This window comes from Galeopterus variegatus, unplaced genomic scaffold (assembly GCF_000696425.1).
Source record: "Galeopterus variegatus unplaced genomic scaffold, G_variegatus-3.0.2 Scaffold283, whole genome shotgun sequence".
Classification (NCBI taxonomy): Eukaryota; Metazoa; Chordata; class Mammalia; order Dermoptera; family Cynocephalidae; genus Galeopterus; species Galeopterus variegatus.
In genome coordinates this window covers 117,914-145,613 of record NW_007726394.1, presented here as the reverse complement: position 1 = coordinate 145,613, position 27,700 = coordinate 117,914, and the positions used below count along the sequence as shown (strand labels likewise).

The following is a 27,700-nucleotide window of genomic DNA, read 5'->3' as shown; positions in this document are numbered from 1 at the left end:
TAGCAAACAATCCAATTTTGGCTGTTGCTATCAGTCTGTAACTGAAAGCTCCCATCAGTCCTGGGGTTTCATATGGAGCAATAATTCGGCGCCGATCCCAGTGGAGCGACGCTTGCCGGCTGGAATCCAGAATGTCACTGTGCTGCTCCCTCAGGCGCCACATACATCACCTGGCTCTGATGACTCCAGCCATATATCTATCTGCCTCTTCCTCCTCCCTGCCCACCAAATCCTGCTCAGCACTCGGGCCCACCGGGCTAGAAAGCTTTGATGGTGAGATGCACACACTGGCTGGGACAGTGCTGGCTTGCAGTTGCACAGGCCATGGAAGCTGGCTTGCGAGGGTCTGTTGGGTTGGTTTCCTCACTTCCCCTCAGTGATGGATCTCAGAGTATTCATGACTCCAAGCCTTTGCTTACACTGTTACCCTGCCCCAGAAGTCCTCCCCACTTCTACCAACTTCCAGTTCCCCGGTGATCTTAGCTTAAACATGATATTGTCTGAGCTTGTTGTAAGATTTTGTGTCTACCCTGGCTCCTGGGACCTCTGGTGCATGTAATTAACTTCGTGTTTGTCTCTTCTTTCTTGATCATGAGGCCCTCAGTTATAAAAACCATGTTTTATTCATCTCTATAGTTCCAGCTTCTAGCACAGGGCCTGGTTCACAGAAGGACTCTGCACATATTGCTCACTGAATGATGTACTACCATTGGTGGAATGGCTGCTAGATGCCAGGCACTATACTCAACACTTTATACACAGCATCTCATTTAATTCTTACAGTTGTCCCCCATCTGAAGTTTGGCTCTTCTTTTGGTTCAAATTGAGGCAAGTTGTGTGGAGAAAGAACAAGCTTTGTTCCATTCAGATCTGAGTTCAAACCTCAACTCACCCACTTACTTGCTAGCTGACATTGGGTAAATTAATTCACCTCTATGAATCTTAGTTTCCTCCTTGTAACATGGGGACAGTACTCATACTTATCTTGTGGGATCCTTGTGGGATGCTGGTGAGGATGAAATGAGATAATGTGCATAAGATACTTAGCAGAATCCGGCACATAGCAAATGCGCATATGTATAATAAGTGGTAGTATGAGTGACTCAAGGGCTAGTATAGTACCTAGCCCTTATTAAGCCTTTGATATATGTTACTTCCCTTCTCCTTCTTGCATTCTGATAATATACTGTCTTGCTCAGTGCCACCTTCTCCTTCTTCTTTTTTTTTTTTTTTTTTGTATTAAAACCCTTTTAAACTGGTTTAATTTTGTGTGGAGCTCCACAGATAAAAAGAAGAGTTGCTCTGGATCAAGCAGAAGCCTGGAGCCAAGTCCACCTGGGTGTCCTCCACTGCCCCAGAAGTGGCTCTTGAGGCTCCTTCCTCTAGGAGCCTAGGTCTGCAAGGTACAATCTCAACACTAATTGGGTTCTGGAGATGACTCTACTGCCTGAGGCCACTCATCTCTGGGTTGTCAGTTCTCCTTACATGGTAGAGAATTCTGCCTCTAGGTACTTTCTATCCATTGGTCTGCCCCAGGCAAAGCCCAACATGACTTTTCTTTCCAATTTGTTGATTGGGTATGTCCATCATGGCCTTCCTCAGTCTGGTCCACGGAAACATTTCTACTTCCTGTAACTCTTCTTCAGTGTCATGAGTTTAGGTTGCCTAGTATTCCTGTTATTTTCTTGGGCAAAGGGAAAGACTCCTTGACTTCCATGGGGATGAGCAGGGATGGAAGTGGGATGGTTATACCATGAACTGACTGGGTTCTGAGGAGCTTTCTAGACTATCTTGGGAAAGGTTCAAACTATGGCCCAAATTTTGAGAACATCCTGATTCTCCCCAGCCTGGAATCCCAAATACCTATGGCATTTCAGAAAAACCTCTGAAAATGGATCAGACTTTTTGATAAAAATGTACAGGATACTGGGATTAACCCAGGTTGAATATTACTGCTTCATGCTCTTTTCCCAATGCTTAGCCCAGAGTTTGTACTAAAAAATGTGTTGAACGAATGAATGACTTCTTTAAGGCATGAGCCATGAGCCCAGCCTTGTGAAAGACTAGCCAGTGCGGAAAATAGAAAAGGAAAATACTTGGTTTGTATATATTCTATTTGGGGGACAGGAAAAGAAGGATGGGAGAAGGAGCTTGGTAAGGTCTGTATAAATGTAGGCTACTATAGTTTCTGGCTTTTTGAGGAGATGGGGAGGAAGGCTACAGGACTCAGTTTAAACCTCTGAGTTGATGGGGTTCCACTAGAGAAGAAGACAGGGCAGGTAACCCAGCCTGCGAAAGCAGAGGGCATGAACGGAGAAAGGCACTGTGAAGGAGCCACCCAGGAGAGGAGTGGGGGAGTGATCATCTTCCTAATAAAAGCCATATACAATTAACTTCAGAAGCCCTCACCTGGAGCGGGCAGCAACCAGCTTCCCATGATACATCTTGGCTGGATAATCGCAGCCACTGGTTTCCATCAGTCTTGATTTAATATGGCACCCCTTCTGGCTGTGAGTGCATTTACAGGAAAGGGCTGGGAGGCTGAGGCGAAGCCTAGCTGGGCTCGCTCTGCTTAAAGCTGAGTGGCTCTGAGGGGGAGGGTTACAGGGAGAAGGGGTATGGCAGGCATCCCAACTGTTGGGCATCACTCAGAGGACAGGTCTGACAATGAACCTGGCAATGTGTTCACTGAGAGGACAGTGGGGGGGGTGGTGTGTAGGCAGAGTAAGATCCTGGGCAAGAACGGGATAGGGAGGAGGAAAGAAAAAAAAGGCCAAGCTTTAGTTTGCTTCTCATTGGGAAGTTAGGCCTACAGAGTCTATGTGCTCCTCACAGGCAGACCTATATATGGCCCATGCTTCTGACTCCCTGATTCAGACCCTAACTCATACTGCAGTCAGGGCTTCTACTATGGCCTGAGATGGAATGACAGAGAGGAGTGGGTAGGGAGGTCAACAAAATGGACCATCGGGTAACAGATGAGATTGGGGGGGTGGGGGGTGGCGGGATGATGGAGGAAACCTGGAAAAGGGGGAATGATAACAGAGGAGCCCAGGGGGTCCAACAAAGAAGCCTAGGGGATACAGAGCAAATGGGAACATGAGACCAGGGGATGAGAGGGACACCCAAGGGACTCAAAAGTCTCTTTAAATAGCCCATAAAGTATGAATTCCTATAGAGGAAGGCTGGACACAAAGCAGGAGTCAGCCCCATCAGACTTGGTAACCACTAGGTCAGCATTGTGATTCCATTCTCCTCTCTTCCATTCATCCTTTTTGCTGCCAGAGCATACTTTAAACATGTAAATCTTATCATGTCACTCCTCTGCAAATATAGCTGGGTTCATCCAAAAATAGGACTGGTGAGAGAAGGTTAAAAGGGGCACGGAGTGGCTAAAGGGAGAAAATGAGTTTGTGCTCATCTCAGTGCATATCAGGGTCACCTGATGTTGATTTATCCCATAACTGGTGAAGTCAGCTTTGATCGCTTGGTGGTATCTGCCAGGTTTCTCTGCTATCATCTTTCTTGTAATTAATAAATATCTTGTCGGAGGGACTTTGACACTATGTAAATATTCTGTTACTCCTCAAACTTCCACTCACTAGTTTTAGCATCCATTGATGAGTCTTGCCTCATTTGGGACCAGCTGATTTAATACTCACAGGCTTATGAAGTTGATAGTTGATCATTATCCCCACTGCACAGAGATTAAGTGAATTCAAGCAAGGTTCTACTGGCAGCAAGAAACAGACACAATACTAACCCTTGAAGTCTGACTCCAGAGCCTGCACTTTCTACCTGGAGATAAGAAAAGACCTGTTCTTACCTTCAGGGAGTCCAGAGACTATTTAGGGAGATGAGACTTAAAACACAAATTTTCTATCCCTACTTCTACAACAGGGGCACCTAAAGAACTTATTGAAAATAAACACCAGAGGGTGTTCTTGCCAGAAGTACATAACCTGAGTTGAATCATAAGGAAACATTAGACAAACCCAAATTGAGGGACATTGTACAAAATAACTGGCCTGTCTTTTTTAAAATGTCAAGGTCATGAAAGACAAGGAGACTGAGGAACTATTCCAGATTAAAAGAGACTAAAGAGACATGACAACTGAATGAAATTTGGGATCCAGAATTCTCTTTTCTTGTAAGGAGAATTATTGAGACAACTGGTGAAATCTGAATAACATCTGTGGATTAGTTAATATCAACATTAATGCCTTGATTTTGATCATCCTACTGAGCTGATATAAGAAAATAACCTTGTTTTTTTAGGAAATACTTAGTATTTAGGAAGTACGTAGGGGTAAAGAGGCATCATGTGTATAACTTACTCTCAAATGATTTAGAAAAAAATCTTATTATATACATATGTATATTATTTTATATATATAAATAATAAAGCAAGTGTGATTAAATGTTAACAGTTGGGAATTCTGGGCAAAGGGCTTATAGGTATTCATTGTACTATTTCTGAAATTAGGCAAAAACGAAATTTTTTTTAAAATTAGGATAATGCTTACCCTTGGGGGATGAGAATGCATAGTGGCTGGAAGGGAGTATGTGATGGGCTTCTGAGAGCTTGTCACTGTCTCTTTCTTGACTGGCTGTGTTTAGTTTGTGAAAACACAGTGAGCTGTATATTTCTGACATGTACACCTTATACAAGTATATTTCCATAAAAAGTTTTTAAAAGTTAAAAAAAAGAGAGAAAGCGAAAGCTTGTCCCCCATAAAGTACTCAGCACTGTGTGTGGCCCACAGTAAGCCACAAGGCCAAGCACAGGGCCAGGCATGCGCAAGCTGGCACCTGTAATGAGATGTGTAGCAGAGAACAGGCCGAGTGAGGCAGGGGGAAGAAGAACATACCTTTCCCACCCTCCTGTGTATTCCACCCCTCCTCTCCAGGAGGGCTTCGGCTGTGCTCAGCTCTGATGGGAGCACCCAGGCTCTCAGCCTGGAATGCAGGCCCAGGGGAGCATACCATCCCCAGCTATCCCTGAAGCAAATGAAAAAATACAGAGACAGGAAATGTGCTTGTGATCCTGTCACTGGGATATGCAAATAAAAAATATAGGGTAGGCCTATCTGCCTAATATTCCTGCCAATTCATTCTCTGGGTGTGATTAAAACGAGCAATAAATTCCTCGTGAGTCTCGGCGGAGAGACAATCGGGAGTGGAGATGCGGGCTGGCATGAGCGCGTCCCCCTCAGCTGAATATTCATCACAGGATAGCTCCCCATATTTTTGTTTTATCTGCCATCATGTGCACAGAGATATATTTCCACCTCTCCTTCGTCTGTTAGTTAAGACATGAAAATCGGCTAGGCTTTAGGTATTAAACTCTACATCTACTGAAATCCTTCACAGTGAGACCACAGGCTACCTCCTCTACAAAGCTGCCCTGCCCATTCGGCCAGGAGGCGATCCATGCTTTCCTGGAGCCCCCACCAACTCTGTGCAGACCCTCCTGAGGTACGAGTCAATCTGTGGGTATCAGAGCTAAGAGTGCCTGTGCCTCTCCAGCCAGATGGCATGCTCAGGGACAGGGGCTGGGCCTCATCCACCTCTGGATCTTCTTAGGAGGCCTATGGAGGCTGTGGTGCAGCAAATGCTGAGAGAACTAAGGAAACGGCAGTGAGGAGAAAATCATTCAGGCCACTTGAGGTTACAGAGATTCTTGGAGTAAGTGACACATTTTAAAAGGCAGAATGAAATAAAAAATTAGGCTTATGGATAATTTTTAAATGGTAAAATCACCAATGATATTAAGTGAAAAAAAGCAGATTCCAAACATAGGATCATAACTCAAACACTTTCACGGCCAAATAGGAAACATAAATGTCTGACAAGCAAGGACATAATATAACAGTGAATGGGGGAACCTGGGGCTGAAGAGCCTGTGCCCCCAACCTGAAAGCATTAAATTTACAGTTTTGAAAAACCGGGTTGGGTTACAGTTTTGAAAAACCGGGTTGACAAAATCAAATATGGCTGCCAGTTTGAGACCTCTGGTATATAGAGTAGGCTATCAACCAGGTTTAAAAAAGGCCATCTATGAAAATATATAGAGATTTTGTCCAGAAAAGGCCAATATAATACCATAAGAGAAAATCTCTGATTCAAATCTAATAGTCACTTATAACAACTAGATTTTTTGTAAGGGGCCTGCTTTTCTTGCATTTTCAGTTTTTCCATCTGGGAAACGGGTAATAAGAGAAATACTTCATAGATTTGTTGTAGGATTAGAAAAAATATATATTAGAGCACCTGGCACAGTGCCTAGATGCGTTTGATAAATGGTATCTACTATTATTATAAATAATTAAAAATATTAATAGTGGTTATATCTACATAGTAGGGCTAGAATGCTTTTAATCGAGATTCAGCTCAGTTGTCATCTCTTCCAAGAAGCCTTCCTTGATAAGTCACACAACTGATGACTTGGTGTCATGGTTTACTTGCCTATCTCCCTCTGAGACTGTGAGCTCCCCTGGTACATAGATGTCATTCATAAATATGTACTGTGTTATTTAATTCTCTTCATTTTACTTTTCTCTATTTCCAAATCTCCTATAATGAGACATATGACTTTAATATTTACAAACTTTCTATAATGAGCCTAATTGGACTACAGAGTGGTAGGTGAAGGTAGAGGCTGAGCTGGATGGCAGGGGGATGGTGGACGGACAGAGGGGAGCCAGATAAGATCAGGGCGGCAATAACCCATGTCTAGACAAAGAGCCAGGAGATGAGGCCTCTGGCTGGAGCCTCAGCACCCTCCAGGCCTGACTCATTATGTTGCAGATGTAGGGCCAGAACTCAGAGAGGGGCAGCTGCTTCTTACTTACTGGTAGAAGGAGACAGAACTCAAGTCTAAAACGGTGCTTTTCCCTCAAAAGTTTGCCTCACAATTTTGAAGAGGTAGTTTTTTGCAGCTTGGAGGAAAAAAGCAGAGCAGAAAGAACGGGTGACCAAGTAGATGCTGAACAACGGGGAGAAAGACAATGCTGCTGACATCCAGGGAGAGCCGAGGGGTGGTTTCCATCGGTAGAATCTGATGGGACAGCACAGCAATAAGGTGGAGCTGCTCAGTGGACACTTGGATATTCAGGATGGAGGACATACAGATCAAGTGTACAGAGGGGACAACAGATTGAGAGTCTGCGGAATCCCTGAGCTGGCTCTAAGTGGTCTTCCAGCCTTTACAGGCAGCCTCTTCCACTGTGGGATAGCTCTGTGGGGAGCTCCTCCCTACAGCTGCCACTCAATATGCCTGGCTCTCTTCTAACTTTCCCACTGAATGAATCTCATCCCCTCTCTCCCAGAGTTGTTCTGGTGCCTAAATGCAGTCTCTCCTCTCCAGGCCAGAAGCTCCTATTGCCTTCAACTTTTTCTCATGGCACAGTTCCTCTTGCCACCCTGCTGCCCACCTCTGCACAGATTCTAAGAGCTCGATGTATACTTAGGAAGTGGTGTGTGCAATTGCCCTCCTTGCCCCAGAAGGGTCTGACCAGCACAGGAGATTGCAACCACCATTTGTTCGCTCTGGACATTAACCTTGTAATAATGTGGCCAACAACAAGCCACTTCCCTTGGGCAGCCAAACTTTGTTAAGGGTTCCTCAGTTGCCCTAACCCCTCTACTGTGTTAGCACTAAGAGGCCTGTTCTCTTGCTCCACATGGTCAGACCAGCACCTGCCCTATGTTACATCACCTGACAAACTGTGAGTACTCTTAGCTAAGTCCAGCGCTTGTCTCTCAGGGAATCCAGTTGGGCCTGAAAGGGGAGGTGATGATGGGAGTGCAGTCCCTGAGGTTATTTGAAACAGTGCTGAGGGATTTCCTTCAGGCGCTTGGGGAAGCTAACCCAACTTCCAGGGCTGCTCCTAGGAGTGGAAAATGTGAACAAAGGGAGAGAAGCACTTGCCCTCTGGCATTTAGTAGCTCTTTCTATTCCCAAGGCCCTTTGGGATGGGCTATAAAAAGCTAGCCACCCTTCCTAACTCCTTCCTTTCTCCCCAGGAAACTACTGCAAGACAGTGACTAAGGATACTAGGGAGACAAACTCTGTATGGTTAATGCTGATTACCAAGTATTACCAGATCTCTCCTTCTAGGCACATGGTAGGATTACTCTTCTTGCCCCCTGTGATTGGGTGGGAACATGGGATTAGTTCTGGCCCAGGAGTTGAGTGTAAGAGTCCTACCTCTAGGCTGAACATGTAACTGCAAATGTAAGACCCTTCAGAGCATTCTTTTCTCTCTGGCAAGCAACTAACAACAATCCAGTGGTGGCTACTCTGCCAGTCAGGATTCCTGTGATGAGCCCAATCCACCCCCACACCGAACCACAATGGACATGCAGCAAGAGGCAAAAATAAATCTTTGTTGTTTTAAACCACTGAAATTTTGGGTTGTTACAACAGCATATCTAGCTTATCCTAACTCATACGCAAATCATAATACATTGCACAGAAACTTAGAAACCATTTAGTCCAATGTTTTCATTTCACAGAGGGAAACTGAGCTTCAAAGAAGGGAGGTGCTAGCCAAGGTCACGTGGGCAGTAAGTGGTGGAAGCGGGATCAGAACCCACATCTCCTCTGTCTCAGTTCAGTGAGCTAAGTACTCTGACTCAAGACAGAGAGAATATCTGCCACTAGGTGGGACCTGTCACTTAATCATCCCAAAGCACTTCAGTCAATTTGCAGACAATAGACTATATGGTGCTAGAAAGAGGATAAGAAAGAGAGTTAGAAACCAGGTCTTCCAGCATCAGTTCTGCCATTAAATCTTACATGGCCTAGTGGTCATTTCAGTTTTGATGCTGATGCTGGGACCAAAGGCAAGCCACATGACACCCGGGCTCCAGTTTCCCCAGGAATAAAATGAGTCAGTTGATTTAGGTTTCAGAGATCTAAAGCTTGTGCCCACAGCAGAGCCCCCTCAGAGGCTACTCTAGGAGGGAAGGGTGGGTCACGTGGACAATGTTCTGGTCCATCTTCCCTTCAACTAGAGCAGCAATTTTCCTGATTTATTTGTTTATGCTCTCTTAAGATTTCCCATCACTGGACTGATGATTTCTAAGGTCCTGCCAGCTCTGAGATTTGTGATTCCAGTTTTTGGATTCTGCCCAGTAGTTCCTGAGTTACAGCTCTGTGGCTGTGAGGGGTGGAAGTCTTAGCCTTGTTTTCAGGGAGTTCAAAAGTTTGGTTGAGAAGATTGAATTAAGATCGAGATTTTTGGGGCTCAGACTCTTTATCAGGCTCTCTGGAGTGTGTCTGGAAAGAAGGGGTAAAGGAATGGTTCTAGGAGTGATGATGGCAAAGAATTGCTTGATGAGGCTATAGAACACATGAGGCCTAGGAGAAATACTACTTGGGCTAAAGACTTTGTTTGGCTAGCCCCTCTCTTCTGAAAAGAAGCTGGGAGGCCTATCACCTCAAAAACTGAATTTGAAGATTAATCCTCAGAAGCCAGAAGTGGCCTAGGCCTCTCCCTGGTCATGACAGGGGCAGCTTCCTATTCTTGATAAGACTGGGGGCTGGATTTGTATTTAAACAGACAATAATCACCTAAGGAGAAGTGGCCTTTGGTGTGGAGTCTGACGTAATTTAATGAGTGAAAGATTAAATGATGCTTGGAGTGACCACAGGACTCTTTTATCTGAAACTTACCTTGGCCTCAGAAGTCCTCAGAAGCTTCATCACCTCCCCTTCTCGGGCATAATCCAAGGGTGTGTGTCCCATTTCATTCCTCTGCAGGGGGTTGGCTCCTAGCAGGAGAAGGATAAGTGGTCAGAGGCTCTATGAATGGTCAGTGGGACCTTAGCCTTCCCTGGAGGTGGCTTAGGGCCCCAATTTCAGTGTGAGGAATGCCCAAAGAAACCTAAGAGATCACAGAATGGCAGAAAGACACATCAAGCTACTCTGGGAGGAAAGTTCTTAGTCCTTTCTTACATAGAGGTCAGGTTATTGGAGCTCCTATGTGTGCATGCGCACAAGTGCAGTAACACACTACCCACATAGAAAGGTACTACACGCATGTAGATGTTATACATCCAAATACACACAGCTGAACATGCTAACAAAATATACCAAATAAATACATAGACTAATATACCCCAACACAAACACATGTAAATACACAAATTCATATACACATTTGTTAAAATGTCCACATTTTCCAACACATTTGATAAAGATGAAAATTTATTCATAGAGTCATATAAAGGTTTCTCTCTAAAGCAGAAAATAATATCCCAAATAACAATTAAAAGGTTCTCCTCCTTGCTGCACTGTTCCTCTCTCTCCTTTTATGCTCTCTTACCTCTGTGTATCTCCTGCTTGCCAGAGTCAGCTGAGTCCTCTGGAAGGGCATGGGCATCACCAGCAACCTGGCTATGCCACCCTAGCTATTGGTAGAGTATGTATGTGGGCAGGCATTTCCTCCAATTATTAGTTTCTGTGATTTGAGGACAAAGAACTTTGAGTATGACAAAAAGAAGACATTAGCTGGGGGCTATATATCTACCTTTTCTCTAAGTACCAATAGCTAATAAACATGTATAAAGTGTCTACTTTGTGTAAGACTTGGCAGTTATGGAAGAAATGCTACTCTGACCCTCTGTGCTGTCAGAATCTCCTTCCCCAAACCCAGGTCTGAGCACCTCACTCTCCTCTCCAAAAGCCATCCATTCCATTCAATTTGGCAAACCTTGATTGAGTGGGACCTGGGGATGCAGAAGGATCAGGTCTGGCCCTGCCCCAAAGGTACTCCTCTCAAGGCAAGAAGACAGAAATATAAGAAAGCTGTTCTTGTACACAGCAGATGCTCAATAAGTGTTAACTGGAATATTAAGGTAATAATTATTTAGTGTTCCTTGAGCTTCTTTCTTGCTAAAGAAGTGTTATCCAGAAGTAAAGAAGGATTATGTCCCTGTCATAGGATATAATAGGCTGCTGGGGACCCATTCGGCACAGGGCCTGGCTCAGGGTAGGTGTCCAACCACTGTTCGTTGGACAGTGAAAATCGGTGTTTCTCAACTTCAGTCTTTGGTAACATTTATATCATGATTAAAAACTATTCCTATTGAAGGTTTTTGCTTCTTAAAAGACCTTATAAACTTACCAACAAACGTATAAACGTTTATTAAGCATTTCCATGCGACTGTCTGGGCTGCAGAGGATGAGGCTAAACCTCTACACAGGTGTGACAGGAGGCAGGGGGATGAGGCAGAGAGGAGGATGTACAATCCAGGCAAAGGAAACTCTTATTATCAATATGTAAAATTAATACTTTTATATGTGATTCTATTTTCTAACTGAAATTTAATATAAAATATTGTCATATATTATTTTTATTATAATTCATATACTATAAAGTTAAACCTTTAAAATTATATAATCCAGTGGCTTTATATACTCATAAGGTTGTGCAACCATCACCACTATCAAATTCCAGAACATTTTCATCCCCCTGAAAAGAAACCCCATACCAATTATCAGACGCCCCCCATTCCCTCCAGCCCTGGCAACCATTAGTTTACTTTCTGTCCCTTAAGATTTGCCTATTCTGGATATTTTATATAAACTGAATCATACAGTATGTGGTCTTTTGTGTCTGGCTTCTTTCACTTAGCATAATGTTTTCAAGGTTCATCCATGTTTTAGCATGGCTGAATAATATTCCATTCTGTGGATATAGTACACTTTGTTTATCCAGCTGTCAGCTGATGGACATTTGGGCTATTTCTCCTTTTTGGCTGTTATGAATAGTGCTTCTATGAACATGTATGTACAAGTTTTTGTATGGATGTATGTTTTCATGTCTCCTGGGTAGATACCTAGGAGTGGTGGTGGTAATAATAATAATAATAATAATAATAATAATAATAATATATTATTTATTTATAATTATATTTATTGTATAATTTATAATTTATAAATAAATTTATAATTTATAATTATTATTATAATTTATTATATAATTATATTATAAAATATAATTATTATTATTATAATTATAGTGCTAGTATTTACTGAGCACTTACTATGTGCCAGGCACTGTTCTATGAACTTTTTGTACATTTTATCACTTAATCCTCACAACAACCCTGAGGGATAGGAATTAAAATCCCCAAGCTATAGCGTGGAAACTGGGCTCAGAGAAGTGAAATAACTAGCCCAGGGTCAGAACACTAGCTTTATTTGCTTGAACCAGGAGTCAAATCCATCTCCAGGTTCTTCTCCTAACTTCAGTTCCCTGCATTCTCATCAGGGTGGCCACAACACACGCCTGCTGAAAAATCCTCCACTGGCCTTTTTTTCACTGCTTACAGGACAAAGTGCAAATTCCTTATTAAGGAGGATGTCTGTGGTGTTCTAACTAGCGGGCAAGTCCTCGGAAGCTCTGTTAAAGCCACATTCTTTTTTGGGCTGGCCCGTGGCTCACTCAGGAGAGTGCGGTGCTGATAGCACCAGGGCCACGGGTTCGGATTCCATATAGGGATGGCTGGTTTGCTCACTGAATGAGCGTGGTGCTGACAACACCAAGTCAAGGGTTAAGATCCCCTTACCGGACATCTTTAAAAAAAAAAAAAAAAAAGCCACATTCTTTTAATTCTATTGGTACTCACTGGGCACTTTATATCTGCAGGGCTCTGTATGCAGGATGATGAGGGATCAGCAAAGCCAAGGAATGGTTTTCTTTTTTATATTTCTTGACCACTCTGTAGCAACTGATACCTTGGCCACTCCCTCCTTTGAGTTCTATAAAACCACTTTCCAGGTTTTCCTCCCACACCTGTGACCATTCCTTCTCTGCTTCTTGCAGTCTCCTCTTCCTGTCTTTAAGATTAGGTGCTTCCTAGAGTTTCAGTCTAGCACAATTCCAGATCTCTAGGAGCTTATGGGGACAAGAGATGAGCATACAACTATAACACAGGTTGAGTGTGATCTCTGTGCTAAAGGAGGGACAGACAGACCGCACTGTGGGGGAAGGAACAAAGTGCTCAGGGGCTTGTTCGCCTGGCCCAGCCTTCCTAGCCCATTACTGCTTTCTCTGGTGCTCAGCACTGAAGGGACTCTGTGAGAGCTGAGGGGCCAGTGGCAGACAGCATCATTCTCTCCTGCCAAAGCTCCTGTGACTCCCTTTCTGCCCCAGCTGTGCTACAATTAAGCAGTGATAAGGCCTCTCCTTTCTTAGGCAGCCTGAAGGGGAGCTCTGTTGCTAGATATATGCTAGAGTGGAAGGATGAATTACGGAAGAGACCTCTGGAAAGAAAAGAAAAAAACAGCAAAGAGAAGAAGGGAGAAATGGGTGGGAAGGGAGAAGGGGCGGGGGAAGAGGAAATAAGGGGAGAGAGGAAGACAGTGGAAGAAAGAACAGAGGATGAGGTTAGCCGCTTCAAACAAGTGCTGTCAGTGATCTATATTTGCTTACAGAATGAAAAATGTGTGCCATAAACATTGGCCACTGAGTAATTTCTAGTAGGAGTTGTGTCACTTCTCATAAAGGATGGGATGGGGAGAGGTAGGACATCTCTGCACCTGGGCCAGCCAGCACTGGGGCTCCTTTTAAAGTAGTGCTGGGTCTGTCTCCACCTAGGAGGTTCTCAGGTCAGGCCCCACCTGACCACTCATGGGGGGAAGCCAGCCGTGCTCCTCAAGGTTCTGGAGCCTCAGGGCAGCACGTCTGCCCCCACTTTAGGAAGGCTGAGGCGGGGGCACCATGGATAATGTCCATCTAATATTAGTCCCCCAGCCCCACACCCTCACTCTGACTTGACTAATTGCTGTAATAATTGATAGAACCTGACTTCCACTACTGATCGATTTCACCTCCACGACCAACGGCCACAAACCATTACACTCCAATAAATAACCATACTGGGCCTCACCCGCCTGCCCTCTCCGGGGGTATGGGATGGCCCGTGCCCTGGTCTGACCTCCCCTTGCCTCCCATCCAGGGCCCCTCCGGGCCGAGCAGCTGGTCTAGAGGGCCAGGCCTCTGGGAGCAAGTGAGAGGGCTGGACAGACGTGGGAGTGCTAATCGCAGGCCATCCGTCACCTCCCACTGGCTGTCTGGGGCTGGGGCAAACACCTGGAACACCCCAGGCAGTGTGGTGCAGGACCCTTCCCCTCCTCTCCTCTCCCTGGTCCAGATTAGTATGTCCCAGCTTATAATATTTGATAAATAGCAGACTGGCTTCCTGGCAGTACTGCTGCGGCTGCGCCTGCCTGCTACAGCTGTGGAAGGTCACTCATTGGGGAAATATGTTTCTGTCAGTGGTATTGAAAAAAGTTTAGTGGAGTGACAGGCCTCAATTTTTCAAATTTTATTAACTCCATCCTCTTAACCATTTGTCTTGAATTCCTTCGGATTCTGGGGGATCTGTCAATAGGGCTCGGGCCGGAAAAGAAGGGTGGGAAGTGGGGGGTCATGGGGCTGGTGCTGGTTGGTGCCACTGTGGCTGGCTCGGGTTTCATTACCTGGGCAGGCTAAGGTAGTGGAAATGGCATTGGTGGGAGAGAAGGCCTGGCCCACTGGTGCCTAGGGAGCCCACCGCTCTTCTCTGGTGTAGCACCTGCCTTTGATGTGACAAAATCATAGACTCTCCAAGTGGAAAAAGACCTTAATGGTGAGTGCTTCCAATTTCCTAAGACATTCTTCTTTAATACATCTGAGAGAAGTGGTCACTCTGGCTCCTATAAATGTTTCTAATACCCAGCTCTAATCTCATGGCTCTCCAACAGGATTCCCCCGTTAAAGTGAGGGCAGATCCTTCTTATATAAGCACCAGCCTCTCTCACCAACTCCACTCGCATCTTGGTCTTCCTGAAAACACCTGTCATCTTTTGAGACTCAGTTCAGGCTTCTCCTCCAGGAAGCCTTCCTTGTTTCCCTCCCACCTCAGGAAGGTGGGTACCATCCTTTGTGCTCCCATAGGCCCTTCTGCTGTTATCTTACCGAACTGACCACTCTGTATTAAAGTCTGTCTCCATCCAAGACTGAACTCTTAGAAGTCAGGGACTATGCCTGATACACTTCTACATCTGTGTTACCCAGCACACGACAGGTGCTCAATAATATCTATCAGATGAGTGAGCTGTATTCTCTCCAGGTGCTATATTCTGAGGCCACACAGAACAGGGCTGGTCTTTCTGCCCCAAAAGAGCCTTTCTGATAGAACTGTATGACCATGTCCCTTGTTCCTGTAGGCCAAAGCCCCTAGTTTCTTTGCTGCCTGCACCAGACACCTCTCTGGCTGGGTGGCAAACAGAGAGGTTCAGGTCAGTTCAGTCAGGCCCGAACACCCTCTGCTTTGTAGGTGGGTGGTAGGGAGAAAGTCAGAGAGAGGCACATTTGCCCTTCCTGGGGAGAATGCTGAAATTAGGGTGGGAGTGGGATTCAGATCTTCTCTGTGCTGGCGGGAAAAGCTCACAGGTTGGGGGAGTGGGAGGAGGCTTATTAGTCCCTCCTCCATTGACATTACTCTATCCCGGCCTTTACCTACCTCTGTGAACATCAAAGAAGATAATGTATGTAAGAGTGCTTAAAAAAACAACAGTAAATGCCCAATGTAAATGTTAGGCTGATATTATCACTAATACTGACATGCTCCCTCTGGCCCCCCACTCCATTCTGTAAGCCACACTGCCCTTCTAGTGATTCAGTTCTACCACTACTGCAGTTTTCATGACTCACCCCTTACCTCTGAAAGCGCGCTGGGCTGCGGAGCCGGCAGTGGAGAGGGGTTACTACCTCCTGGCTGTGTGATCTAGGGCCCTTGCTTTACTTTTCTGGTAGTAATGACTGCTACCCTGCCTACCACTAGAGGTTCTGTGAGGACTGAATAAGATTAAAAAGTTCGAAAATGATTGAAAAAAAGATTGTATAGGTGTATAATGTTCTTTCTAATAAGTTTTATATTCATTTTCCTTTCCATTTTTACTGCTAGCTCCTTTACCACATTCACCCTGATTGTCACTATTTCAGCAGTGTACTTACTCCAATTGGAAGTTTTTTATATAACAGAAATCTTTCCCATGATCATCAGAGATGTCAATGTGGACCAACTGATTCTTTTTGGTTGTGAGCTCCCCATCAAGGAAGCATTCAGAGAGAGACAGGATGACCATATGGAAGATGTGCACCTTCCCTGTCTCACGCTCATCTCCACTCTGTCCTTTGGGCTGCTCGTCATACCTGGAACCCTGCCCCTTGTCTGCATGATTCATTCTTCCAGGCCTGGTTCTCCCCTCCTCCAGTGATCAGTGCTTTCCCTGCTAGGTTCCTGTCGTCCTCCCTATTCACGCCTTCCCTGGCCCTTGGCCTCAGGGTCCTGGCCTGCCCTTTCCACATCTCTGTTTAGTCTTCACAGCTAGTCTGTATGTAGCACCTCAGGTCAGAGACTGACTGATTCTCCTCTATATTCCTAGAGGCTGACAGAGAGAGAGAGAAGAGACTTGGTCAGAGTGTGACAGGAAGCACAGCAGAACTGGAAATAGATGCCCGTCTTCTGATATCTCATCCTGAGCTTTTTCCATAAACCACACTACTGAGCACTGCTCAACATAGGTGTACTCGTGGGCATGTGCACTTGCACATGTCTCCCTCTGACTGAGAATACTTACAGCACTTATTACGTGCCATATCCTATGTTGACTGCTTCCATGGATTTAATTCTTAACAATTTGGCGAAGAAAGCAGGAGACATATTATTGTTATTTCTTTCCATTTTACAGATGACTTAATTGAGTCTGGCAGAAGAGCAAGGGGAAAGGAGACAGGCTAACATTTGTTGGTTATAAGGCCTTTATGTACAATGTTTGAATTATTCATCATACAAAACTTTGAGAAAAGAGAAGTTCAGAGAGCTGAAATAATTTGCCCATGGCCATACAGCATATAAATAGTAAAGCTGGTATTTAAAGCAGGGATTTATTATTACTATTCTCTTTTTCATATATGTTTGAAATTTTACATAATAAAAAGTTTTGGTTTTTGTTTCCAAAGAAGCCAGATCTGGTTTTCTAACACAAAGTGCTACCAAAGGCCTGATGACTCAAAAACAAAGAAAAACCATCTTTCCTCCTCCCTTTAAGTGTGCTCAGATGCTCCAAAGCCAAGATAGTTCAAAATGGGGCTCCCTTCCCTCCCATTCAGGGCTCCCCTGACTGGGGCCAGGTGAATGGTGACACATTAACTGACATCCCAGAAGGTCATCCTGAAGTCCTATCCTGCAATGGATATGGTTAGATGGGATCCCTTGCCTTCAGGAAGGCAGATATCTAAAATTCAGGGAATAGAAAACTATTGCCTCAAGGTTGGATCCAGCCATTCCATTAAAACCCACTAAGTACCAACTCTGGGCCAAGGGCTGGGTACACAGTAGAATCAGACTGGTTCTTGGTCTCAGGCAGAACCCAGACTGATGGCAGACTGACAGGGATAGAAACAATGGCAATATAGTGTGGGAAGTGTCAGTGGGGTGAGGAGATGAGGTTAATGACCTGAACCCCCCACTCCCAATACAGGAGAGCCACCCACTATGTAGCCAGGGAGATGGGAAACCACAGGACCAGCTGGAGAAGAGCAGAAGATGCTGCACTAAGCACTAAAAAAGACTGAAGAAAGAGAGAAGCCTGGGGAAGGGAAGGTTAGAACCCAAAGTCACTGAGACTGAGTGAGAGATTGGGGGCTAGAACCCAGACCTTCCAGTCCAGGGCTCTTTCCACTATCTGCACACCCCCTACTCCCCAGCATTCACTTCCCAGCACTGACTGGAAGGTCTAGACCACACTGGGCTGCCACAGTTGTCTTCAGTGGTGTCAAACTCCTCTTTGCCTACCACTCAGACCCTACATTCTATGAGGTCCAGCTCCATTTCCCCTTCCCTGAAGGACCACTCTAGTCTATGGATCACTTCCTCCTTTGAATCACTAGAGCACTTATCTGATCCCAAACTTTTCACACAGTGTTGTTTCTAGAATCATATGTATTACTAATGGGATACTTTGTGAATGACTAGAAAAGGAAATGGTGATGATCACCAGGCATCAGGATGGGTTCACAGAAACCAGGTCATACCAGACTGAACTGCTTGCCTTTCTTTGTCAGGACTGCCTGTTTGCTCAGTCAGGTGCAGTCAGGGCAAATGTGGACTTACTTCATCAGACATCTGATGGGATGTCTCAGGACAACACTGTGGTCATGACAGAGAAATGTGGGCTGGATGCCAGTACCATATGGAATGTTAGTAAGTGACTGATGGACTAATGAGACCCAAGGAGGGTGGGGCAACTGATGGATCAGAGGTGACCAGGAAGGAAGTTTCCAGTGGCAGCAAATAGGCTTGGTCCTGTTCAGCATGTTTGTTTCTGACATGGATATCACAGGAATGGCCTACTCATCAAATCTGTGGACATAATTAGGAAAGGCACCAAATATACCTGGTGGAAGATTGACATTAAGAGCTAAAACAAATGAGATGAAAATTAATGGAGATAAATGGGAGTCATGGGTTTTGGAAGAGAGACAAAGTGGAGATTGTTCTGGGAAATGTGATTGAGATAGGAAAGGGTTTAGAAGCCATGTGAGAAAAATGGTTTAAGGAATTATAGGTTTAGGATGAAGAAAAGATAGCTCAGGAGAACATGCACATGCTATTTTCAGGTATTTGAAGGGCCATTATATAGAAATGGGGTTTGATTCATTCTACATGAACCCAAGGATAATGTTAAGAACTTTGGAAGGAGATTTTGGCTGAATTTGTAACCATCAGATCATCCAAAGATAGAATGTGAGCAGCCTCAGGAACAATTGAGTTCCCTAGCACTGGAAGTGTTCAAACACTGAATGGATGACCACTTGGTAGGTTTACTAATTACACATTGGCTTACATATCTTTTTTTTCCAGATTTATGCATTTAAAAATACTTTTTGAGAGTCTTGTATGTGTTTGGCACCACACTAGATGCTAGAGATACAAAGGCAAGTAAGAAGACACTGTTCCTTCTCTTAAGGAGCTCTTGATGCTGCTGGGGGGGAGATGAACAAGTTCCTTTCAAGAGTATCTCATGCCTTCATTACAGGCCTCAGCACAGGGAAGACTGGCTACAGTTTAGATTAGGTCAACAAGTTCCTTTAGAAATTCAAACAAGTATTTGGTTACTAAAGGCCATAAATAGTTTAGTCAAGGTGAAATCACTTGCTTAAACCAATTACTGGCTGTGGGAATAGAAGTGTACAATAACTGCAATTTGTGAATTTTTGTGTATGATATTTTGCTCTTATAGCCTGAGTTTTGGTCTTTGGCTGGGACTTGTTTATGTACCTACAGATTGTCTTACAAGTGGCTGTGGTGTCAGGGTGAAGTGATTTAGCCAGCAGGGCTACCCAAATCTCCATTTCTTACCCACCCTATGGGGACTGCTTCAGCACAGACATAAACATGCTCCTGCCGTTACCTTATTGCACTCATCACATGGGGAGGCTAGAAGGCTTGATTCAGAGATATGATTGGATTTTAAATCCCAGTCTCACAGGATTTTAATTACTGGTCTGGGGCAGCAGGGATAGGCGCTGGCTGCCTTTGGATGGAGGAGGTCGATATACCAGTCCACAACATATTGAGCCACAATGCCTGCAGACTCTATTGCTCTATTTAATCATCTTTTGCAAAATTTACAGTGGAACAGGAGGGATCAATACGGAATTTATCACATTCTCTTGTAAATATGAGCCAGGAAAGAGTTCCAGGCAGTTTGTTACTGAGTGGGAGGGAACATGTCTGTGTATAGTTGGGCATTAGGAGATGAGACAAAATCCATACTTCTTGGCATAAGCTACAGATGCTCAGCCAGTCCCTCTTAAGCCTGAAGGCAAGTATGATGCAAACAACACTAATTCATTCATTCATCCAATCCAGCAACCAACACTCCAGAGTACCTATTTTATGCCAGACCCTGTAGAGGCTTGGGACACAGACTGGAATTCTGCTCACAAGATCATAGTCACAGATATACCACAATGGTTCTGCCACTTACTAGTGGTGGACCTTGGGCAAGTTAATTAACATCCTCGTGCCCTTGTTTATGTATATGGAAAATGTAAGAAATAAGAGTACCTACCTTGCAGAGTTATTTTAAATATTAAAGGAGATGAAAGCCTTAGTCCAGAGCTTAGTATACAGTAAGACCTAAATAAGATAGCTATTGTTATTTCTCCTTCAATTACCATTACTAAACATTCCTTCCTACCATCGGTGTCACCCATGGTTTATGTGTAGAGATGGAAGGTTGAGCAGGGAGCCGACCACTCTGCCTCCTTAGCAGACAGAAGGGAGGCTGCGTGGCCTCCCCAGGTTAGAGACCTCGCCAGGGCTACTGGCAGCAGAATCAGAGGAGTGGGGGAAGAGGGTGTGTGGGGGAGGTGACACATGTTAAGCTCTGCTTTTTGAAGCTTCAGTTTAATATTGAAAACAATAAAACAGCCTCCTAAAATGTGGAGGAACAGAGTGAGAAGTGATTCACTTCATTTGGGCAAACCAAGGAAAGTTAAACAGAAGAGATATAAATGAGTTGTATCTTGAAAGCTAACAGTTCAGTAGGTGGAGAAGTAGGAAAATGGCATTCCAGCCAGAGAAAAGTGAAGGAGGACAGGTTTGGAGGCAGGAAAGACTCTGTTCAGGAGTGAGCAGTTTGGTGGCCGATGGCAGAGATGGTTCCTGTCTCTCAGGTCCACTTGGCAGCAGGCACCCTCCCGGTAGGCCCACCATGCTCTGATCCCAATCCTGGAGCACATCACCATTTCCCATCCCCTCTTAGAGACAGGGTGGCAGAAGACTCATGGTGGACTGTAGAGTGACTGCAAGCTGGGTTAGATATCTGGTCTTACCTTATAGGCACTGGGAATTGCTGAAGGTTTTTAAAGAGGGGAGTGACAGGGTTTTGCAGGGTAGAGGCTGGTTTGAAGGGGAACCTGGAGGTAGGGAGACCAACAAGAAGGCTGTTATAGCAGTCCAGGTGAGAGGGATGAAAACTGAACCAGGGTAGTGAGGACAGAGGAGAGGATGGATTTGAGAGGAAATTGTAAGGAAGACAAGGCTTGGTGGAAAATGAGGGAGAAATCATCAGACTTTCTTACAATTCTTTTTTGTTTGACACCAGTAGATGATGATGCCATTCACCAAATAGGGAATACGGAAAAAAATAAGAAGGGCTGAGTTTGGGCACACTGAGTATGAGATGTCTGCAGAATGTTAAGCAACAGCAGAGCTTTTGGAGACATGAAAATTCCCAGCTGGTTTTAGGGAAAATATGTAGGCCACTGTGGTTAAAAAAGAGGTGGTACGAAGCCATGAAAATGAATGTTCAAATATACTTCACAGTGTCAAGCAAGGAAAAAGGCAAGAGCAAAAACTCCTGCCAAGGATTTCTGCTGAATGCAAACCTAAAGTAGGAGTTTTCTAGATGGCAGATAATGCTCTGAACAAGCATTAGAAGTGAGGATCCTTAGCTCATTTTTATTTGGGGCAAGTTTCCTGGAAGTCATGGGCTTTCAGGAGGCCAGCTCTCCTCCCTGGTTTCCCCACAATCCAGCGAAGACTACCTCCAGAGGTGGCAGCAGGCTCTGTGACCAGGAAGCAGCTGGGAGCAATTGTCATTAGGGAAGGAAAGACTCTAGATAAAGCAGAATTCAAAGTAGACTATAAGAGCCCGGGTCCCTAGGATTCTGCAATCCCCCCACCCCCCACCCCAGCAAATGACAGCTGAGACCAAGGCAGCTGAGCCCGGGGTCTGAGCTGAATTTAGCAGTCATAATTATACTGCTGACGTCTGGGGCAGAGCCACAGTCTCTGCAGAAGGTGGCAGCTTTTGTTCATGCACTAAAAACACATCATCTTCAAACATGCTAATCGCATGTCTGCTTCCATCTAACAACATTGAAGGAAGGCTGAGGAAAGGGCACACAATGCCCACACATCTGGCTAATTCAGTTACAAAGCCAATCAATCTTGATGGGTTGTCTATAAAACACTAACCACCCCAAAGGACTGAGCTGACCAGATGTTTAAGCTTCTGTTGACCAATCCCAGCTAATGCCCATAGCAGGGAAGAGGGGTTATCAAGAGAGGGCTTATGCTTCCATTCACATGTCTATTTCCAAAGCTAAGTAAAGCCTTCTGCTTGGATAAGAAGTATCAGCACATTAAAGTGGTGGTAGGCCCAGGCTTGCTGGAATGAGGTATACTCAAATATACAGACTTTCACTCTGAACTTAAGGATGACAAGACGCCTTATTTGCAGTTGGCTTTGCGAACACTTGCAGAAACAGAAACCAGTGAAATATCTTTGCTAGCTACACTTCCCTGTATGGACAGAATCAGACTGTGGAGGGACGTATCTTTAACTATGATATCAAATGTTACAGGCTATGGTCTGGGCACAGGAACCATTTATCTGCTCATGTCTGCTTTCAACCCCCCAATCAAGGCTGAAGGAATTACTCATCTCCCTCATAAAACTGTTGCTTTTTTTTAAAAAACAGAAGATGCTGCCAACAAAGACTCTTCCAGTTTATGCTCCTTCCTTTATGTCCAACCACAGTCACTAGGCAACCATAACCAAAAATAAAAGTGGAAGGGTGGTGAGATTTCCTTGGTGAGCAAGGAAAGGACATGGAATAGACCACAATCACTAAGAGGACCATTTTGACCCAGAGCTCCTTGCTGGTGCTAGTGATTCCATTTTTCTCAAGACAGATTTTCCCCAATTATTTCGGACTTTACCAATTTTATCCCAAAGTTGAGGCTGCATGACAAACCAGATGGATGGACTTGGGTAAAGGAAACCTCTAACTTTTTAGAAAGTGGTAAGAGAGAAGCACAAATTAAATATGGGGTCTCTGTTGTGATATCCTATGCCTAGAACAATGCCTGATACTAAGTAGGAGTTTAATAAATATTTGCTGATTGAGTAATTATTCCCCAGTTATGACACAGCTGGGCTATGTTCCTTCTATTTCTGTTTGTCAGGAGAGGGCTCCTATAGTCACTGGCAATCCTGCTGGACAAAATCACTGTACAGAGATCAGAAGAGTCTTCTCTCAGTCTGAATGAACATGAAAGAAGTCGTGCTGGGAGGCAGGGCTACAGACCTCATTACCACATCTAGCAATCTCTTCTTCTTCTCTACGCGTGCAGTAATCAATGCTGCTGACCAATCCTGCCTCCTTTCGATTCTTTTCTACTTTGATTTCCATGATACACTATATCCATGTCTTTGTCTCTTCTGCAGTTCCTGTTCATTCTTCTGTCTCAAATTATGGGTGTCACCCAAGGCCACTTCCTCAGCCCTTATCCCTTTCTCTCTTTATGCATTCTCCTTTAAAAAGCAGTTCTGATTTGCACAGTTTAAACTACATCATTGATTCTCAATCCTGGCTATGTATTAGAATTATATGGGAAGTGTTAAAACCACATCAATCCAAAGTGGGAGAAAATATTTGCAATAGATTCACAAATAAAGGGCTAATACCCTTAACATACAAAGAACTTTTAAAAATCAAGAGAAAAACAAAGATCAAAAGTCCTATAGAAAAATGGGCAAAAGGCATGAACAGACAATACGTAAAAGGAGATATAAAATGGCCTTTAAACATCTGAAATGATGTTCAACTTCACTCGTAATAAGAGAACCAAACTAAAACTATGCTGATATACTATTTCTCATCTATCAGATTGGCAAAAATCCAAAAGTTTGACAATATACTCTGTTGGAGAGACTGTGAGGAAACAGGCATGCTTGTACAATGCTTATGGAAATGTAAAATAGAACAACTTCTATGGAGGAAAACCTTGCAATACCTAATCAAAAGACATATGCATTTACCTTCTGACCCAGCAATACCACTTTTAGGACTTTATTGTAAAGACACACCTCCAATAATACCAAAATATATATGTAAGAGGTATATTCATTGTAGCAATATTTGTAATTGCAGAATATCAAAAACTTCAATATCCAAGCTTTGGATATACAGCATATGCATACAATGGAGTACTGTGTAGCTATAAAAAAGAAGGAAGATCTCTGTGAACTGACCTGAAGTGATTTCCAGGAAACATTGTTAAGTAAAATAAGTGAACTGCAAAATAGCATATAGAAGGGTACTTCCAAAAGTTCATGGAAAAATAGAATTAAAAGATAACATGAATCTTTCCACGAACTTTTGGAAGTACCCTCATATAGTATGCTACCTTTTGTGTAGAAAGAAAGGCAAAATAAGAAAATATACAAATATTTGCTATATAAAGTAACACAGGAAGGCTAAATCAGAAAACAATAAAACTGGTTATTAACAAGGGTTTTGGGTTCACTGAGGGGGCAGAAAAAGGTTGAAAGGGATATGGGAGGAAGTTTCACTTCTCTGAGTACACACCTTTTTGTAAAGTTTTGACTTTTAGAAACAAGTTAATGGTCTCTATATACAAACAACAAAATTAAGTGAACCAGGATAGGTAGGGGAGAAAATCCCTAAAACCAAAAGCAAACTGAAAAGTTAACCCACTGTATTTCAAATGAGTAACCTAAACACACTGAAGAAGGGAAATAAGAACCCAAGTATCTTATGAACCCAGTATTTCACTATTTACCCTCAGCCTTGGATGGATTAGAGGTGAGAACTGCACAAACCCTGACCTGAACTCATTTTAGGAGGTTTGTTTTCTATAGCAGTATTGGTGAAGGAGTTCTGGAACTTTTTTAGATGGATCATAGTATTGAGAGAATGAGTACACGTGTGTCAATGCTATTTGCAGACAACATTCTCACTAAGGGAGAAAGGACATATGATACAAAATGTGTGAAGATAAGAAAGAACCCTGCAGGGATCAACTGGAAAGGGAGGTATTGCTGTTCTCAGGATTTCTAAAACATGTATCTGCATATGAATATATGTGTGTATATGTATATGCATGTATGTGTATATACGTGTGTTTCTTGGCTCTGTCAACGTAAGAGGCAATACGCAAAACTGGTACTCAGACTTCAGTCTCTAATACAATGGCACACTGAAAAATCCTAGGGCTCAAGAAATGGCTGCTTCCAGGGCAGCAGCAAAATGAATACAAGTTGAGTCTGAACCATCTTATCATGCAGCAAAATAGGAAACTGCTAAGAAAAATAAAAATAAAATAAGAAGAAGGCGGGGATGCCACACTGCCAGCTCTGAGGCAATTTTAGCACCAACATAACTAAGGACAATAACGAATTACAGAACATTAAAACAAAAAATATCCATGAGAACATTTTGACAATAAATAGATAAATAGGAGAGAAGGGGTCCTTGTTTACCATAGAATGCCAAGTGCTGACTGGCCAATGTGGAGTAAGTGCTGGAGTTAGAAAACATGGAAAATATTCATTTTCCAACCATTGTAGAAAGATTGGTTCAGGCAAGAACTAACAGATGCTAAATCTAGGGGGACATTTTGATAAGGAACAGGGTATTTTCATGGTCTTAAAAGTGTCTCCCTACAGAATGCTAATTAATTACAAGGGAAAAAATAATACAGTAGAGCAATTGGATAATAACTTTGATTGGAGTTGGAGTGGGAGTAAGACTTTCACTGAAAATTCTTTTGAATTTCATACTATGTGCAAGTGTTAACTATTCAAACACAGGAATAAAAATGAAGCACATATAAAATATCTCTGAGAGTGTGGTAGGCAGAATAATGGCCCCCCAAAGATGTCCACATTCTAATCCCTGGGAACCTATGAATATGTTAGGGGAATATGAAGGGGAATCAAAGTTACAGAGAGAATTAGGTTGCTCATCAGCTGACTTTGAGATGGGGAGATTATCCTGGATTATTTGGATGGGCCTAATGTAACCAAAAGGGTCTCATAAGTGAAAGAAAAAGGCAGAAGAGTCAGTGTCATGTGAGAAAGGCTTGACAGGCCATTGCTGGCTTGGAGGATGGAAGAAGGCTACATGGAGATACGGAATGTGGGCAGCCTCTAAAATATGGAAAAGGCAAGAAAACAGATTCTCTCCTAGAATCTCCAAAGAAAGAAGGCAGCTCTGCCGACACCTTGACTTTAGTCTGGTGAGACCCATTTTGGACTTATCTCCAGAATTGTCAAGATAAATTTGTGTTGTTTTAAGCCACTGAATTTGTGATAACTAGTTACAGCAGCAATGGGGAGGATAGGTAAGAAAAGTTACAGTGGTGGCCTCTGAGGAAGAGGACCAGGAATGAGGAAGGAAGACTTCCTTTCCACTATACATCCTCTGGTACTGCTTGAAACTTTTATCTTGTGCATATTTTTTTTTTCCCTTTTTGTCTTTTTTTTTTACTGACCGGTAACAGGATCACAACCCTCGGTGTCGCGCCCGCACCGCGCTCAGCCAGTGAGTGGGAACCGGTCTCCACATGGGATCCGAACCCTCAGTGGGAGCGCCGCCGCACTCCCAAGCGGCACACTCTCCAGTGCGCCACCGGGCCGGCCCTACCTTGTGCATTTTTTAAAGTGAAAAATCACTATGGACACTAAACAAACACACAAACGATAGAAAATCACTTCAGGAACTCTCTACTGACAGCAAGATTAAGTCCTCTGTCTCATCCTCAAGACCCTCCACACCCAAGCCTCCCTCCTCCATAATCCAGCAGGTGGCCAGCTTTTTGCAGGTCACTAAATAACATGCAAGGTCAATTCTGTTGCCGCCTCACCTGAAAAGCTTCCCTTCCTCCCTCTGCCTGTTTGAATTCTACCTGTCCTTCTGGGTCTGACTCCACTCCCACCTCTTCCATGAAGCCCTTTACAATGCCAACACTGATCTCTCCCCTCCTCATTACCCATTACACTTGTTCATTCTGGCCCTTGCTTACATTTAACTTAGAGTCCTATTATCTACTGGCCCACACTGTTCTCAGTGTGCATTGTGTATGGGCATTTTCACCAAATTATCACTCTACAGGGTGCACTCTAAAGGAGGGGCCTGTATCTTTTTCTCTTTTATTTCCTGTAATGCTTAGTGCCCACTTATAAATTAACTTATTCAACAAAACTTACTGAGCACCTGTATCTTGTGCTAAGGACAGTGCAAAGTGCTAGGAACCTAAGCACTACAGATTCAGACTGTACCTTCTGGGAATTCATTTCATAGTGAAGGAGAGATATACTACTCAAATCACTATAGAACTACATGTTGTGGTAAAGGTGATAAAGAAATTATACAGGATGTTTTAAGAGCATATATCAGAGGAACCTAGAATAGAGATGATGGTAGTCATCTTCAGGAAAATAATTAATAGTTGGTGCATAAATATGAATACTTAGATTTGCAATTGGATAAATCAGAGGGCAAGTATTCATTCAGAATCAAAATACTAAAATGGGAGTTTTGAAATTGCAGTCCAACTATCTTATTTTACAGATGGGGAAACTGAGGCTTAGTGAGAGTGAAGAACTTGCTTGAAGTCCCACGGCAAGATGGAGTAAGTGGCAGAAAAAAGTGCCAGGTCCCCTGACCTCTAGTCAGCACTTCCTGCCACACATGGTTCCATTACATCACAGGGATCCCTGAAAGATATCTTTTTTTTTTTTTTCCTTTTTGTCTTTTTTCGTGTCCGGCAATGGATCACAACCCTCAGTGTCGTGCCCGTACCGGACCGGGAC

The 27,700-nt window shown here is 43.7% G+C and overlaps 1 protein-coding gene across 1 annotated transcript in view; it reads right to left on the bottom strand.

The window, feature by feature from the left end:
- CLPB (ClpB caseinolytic peptidase B homolog (E. coli)) overlaps window positions 1-27,700 on the bottom strand; it is a 139,302-nt gene that overhangs the window by 29,007 nt on the left and 82,595 nt on the right. Inside the window, exon 6 of the mRNA XM_008566961.1 lies at window positions 9,683-9,780. Coding sequence (XP_008565183.1) covers window positions 9,683-9,780 — 98 coding nt within the window. The remainder of the gene's footprint in view (window positions 1-9,682; window positions 9,781-27,700) is intronic.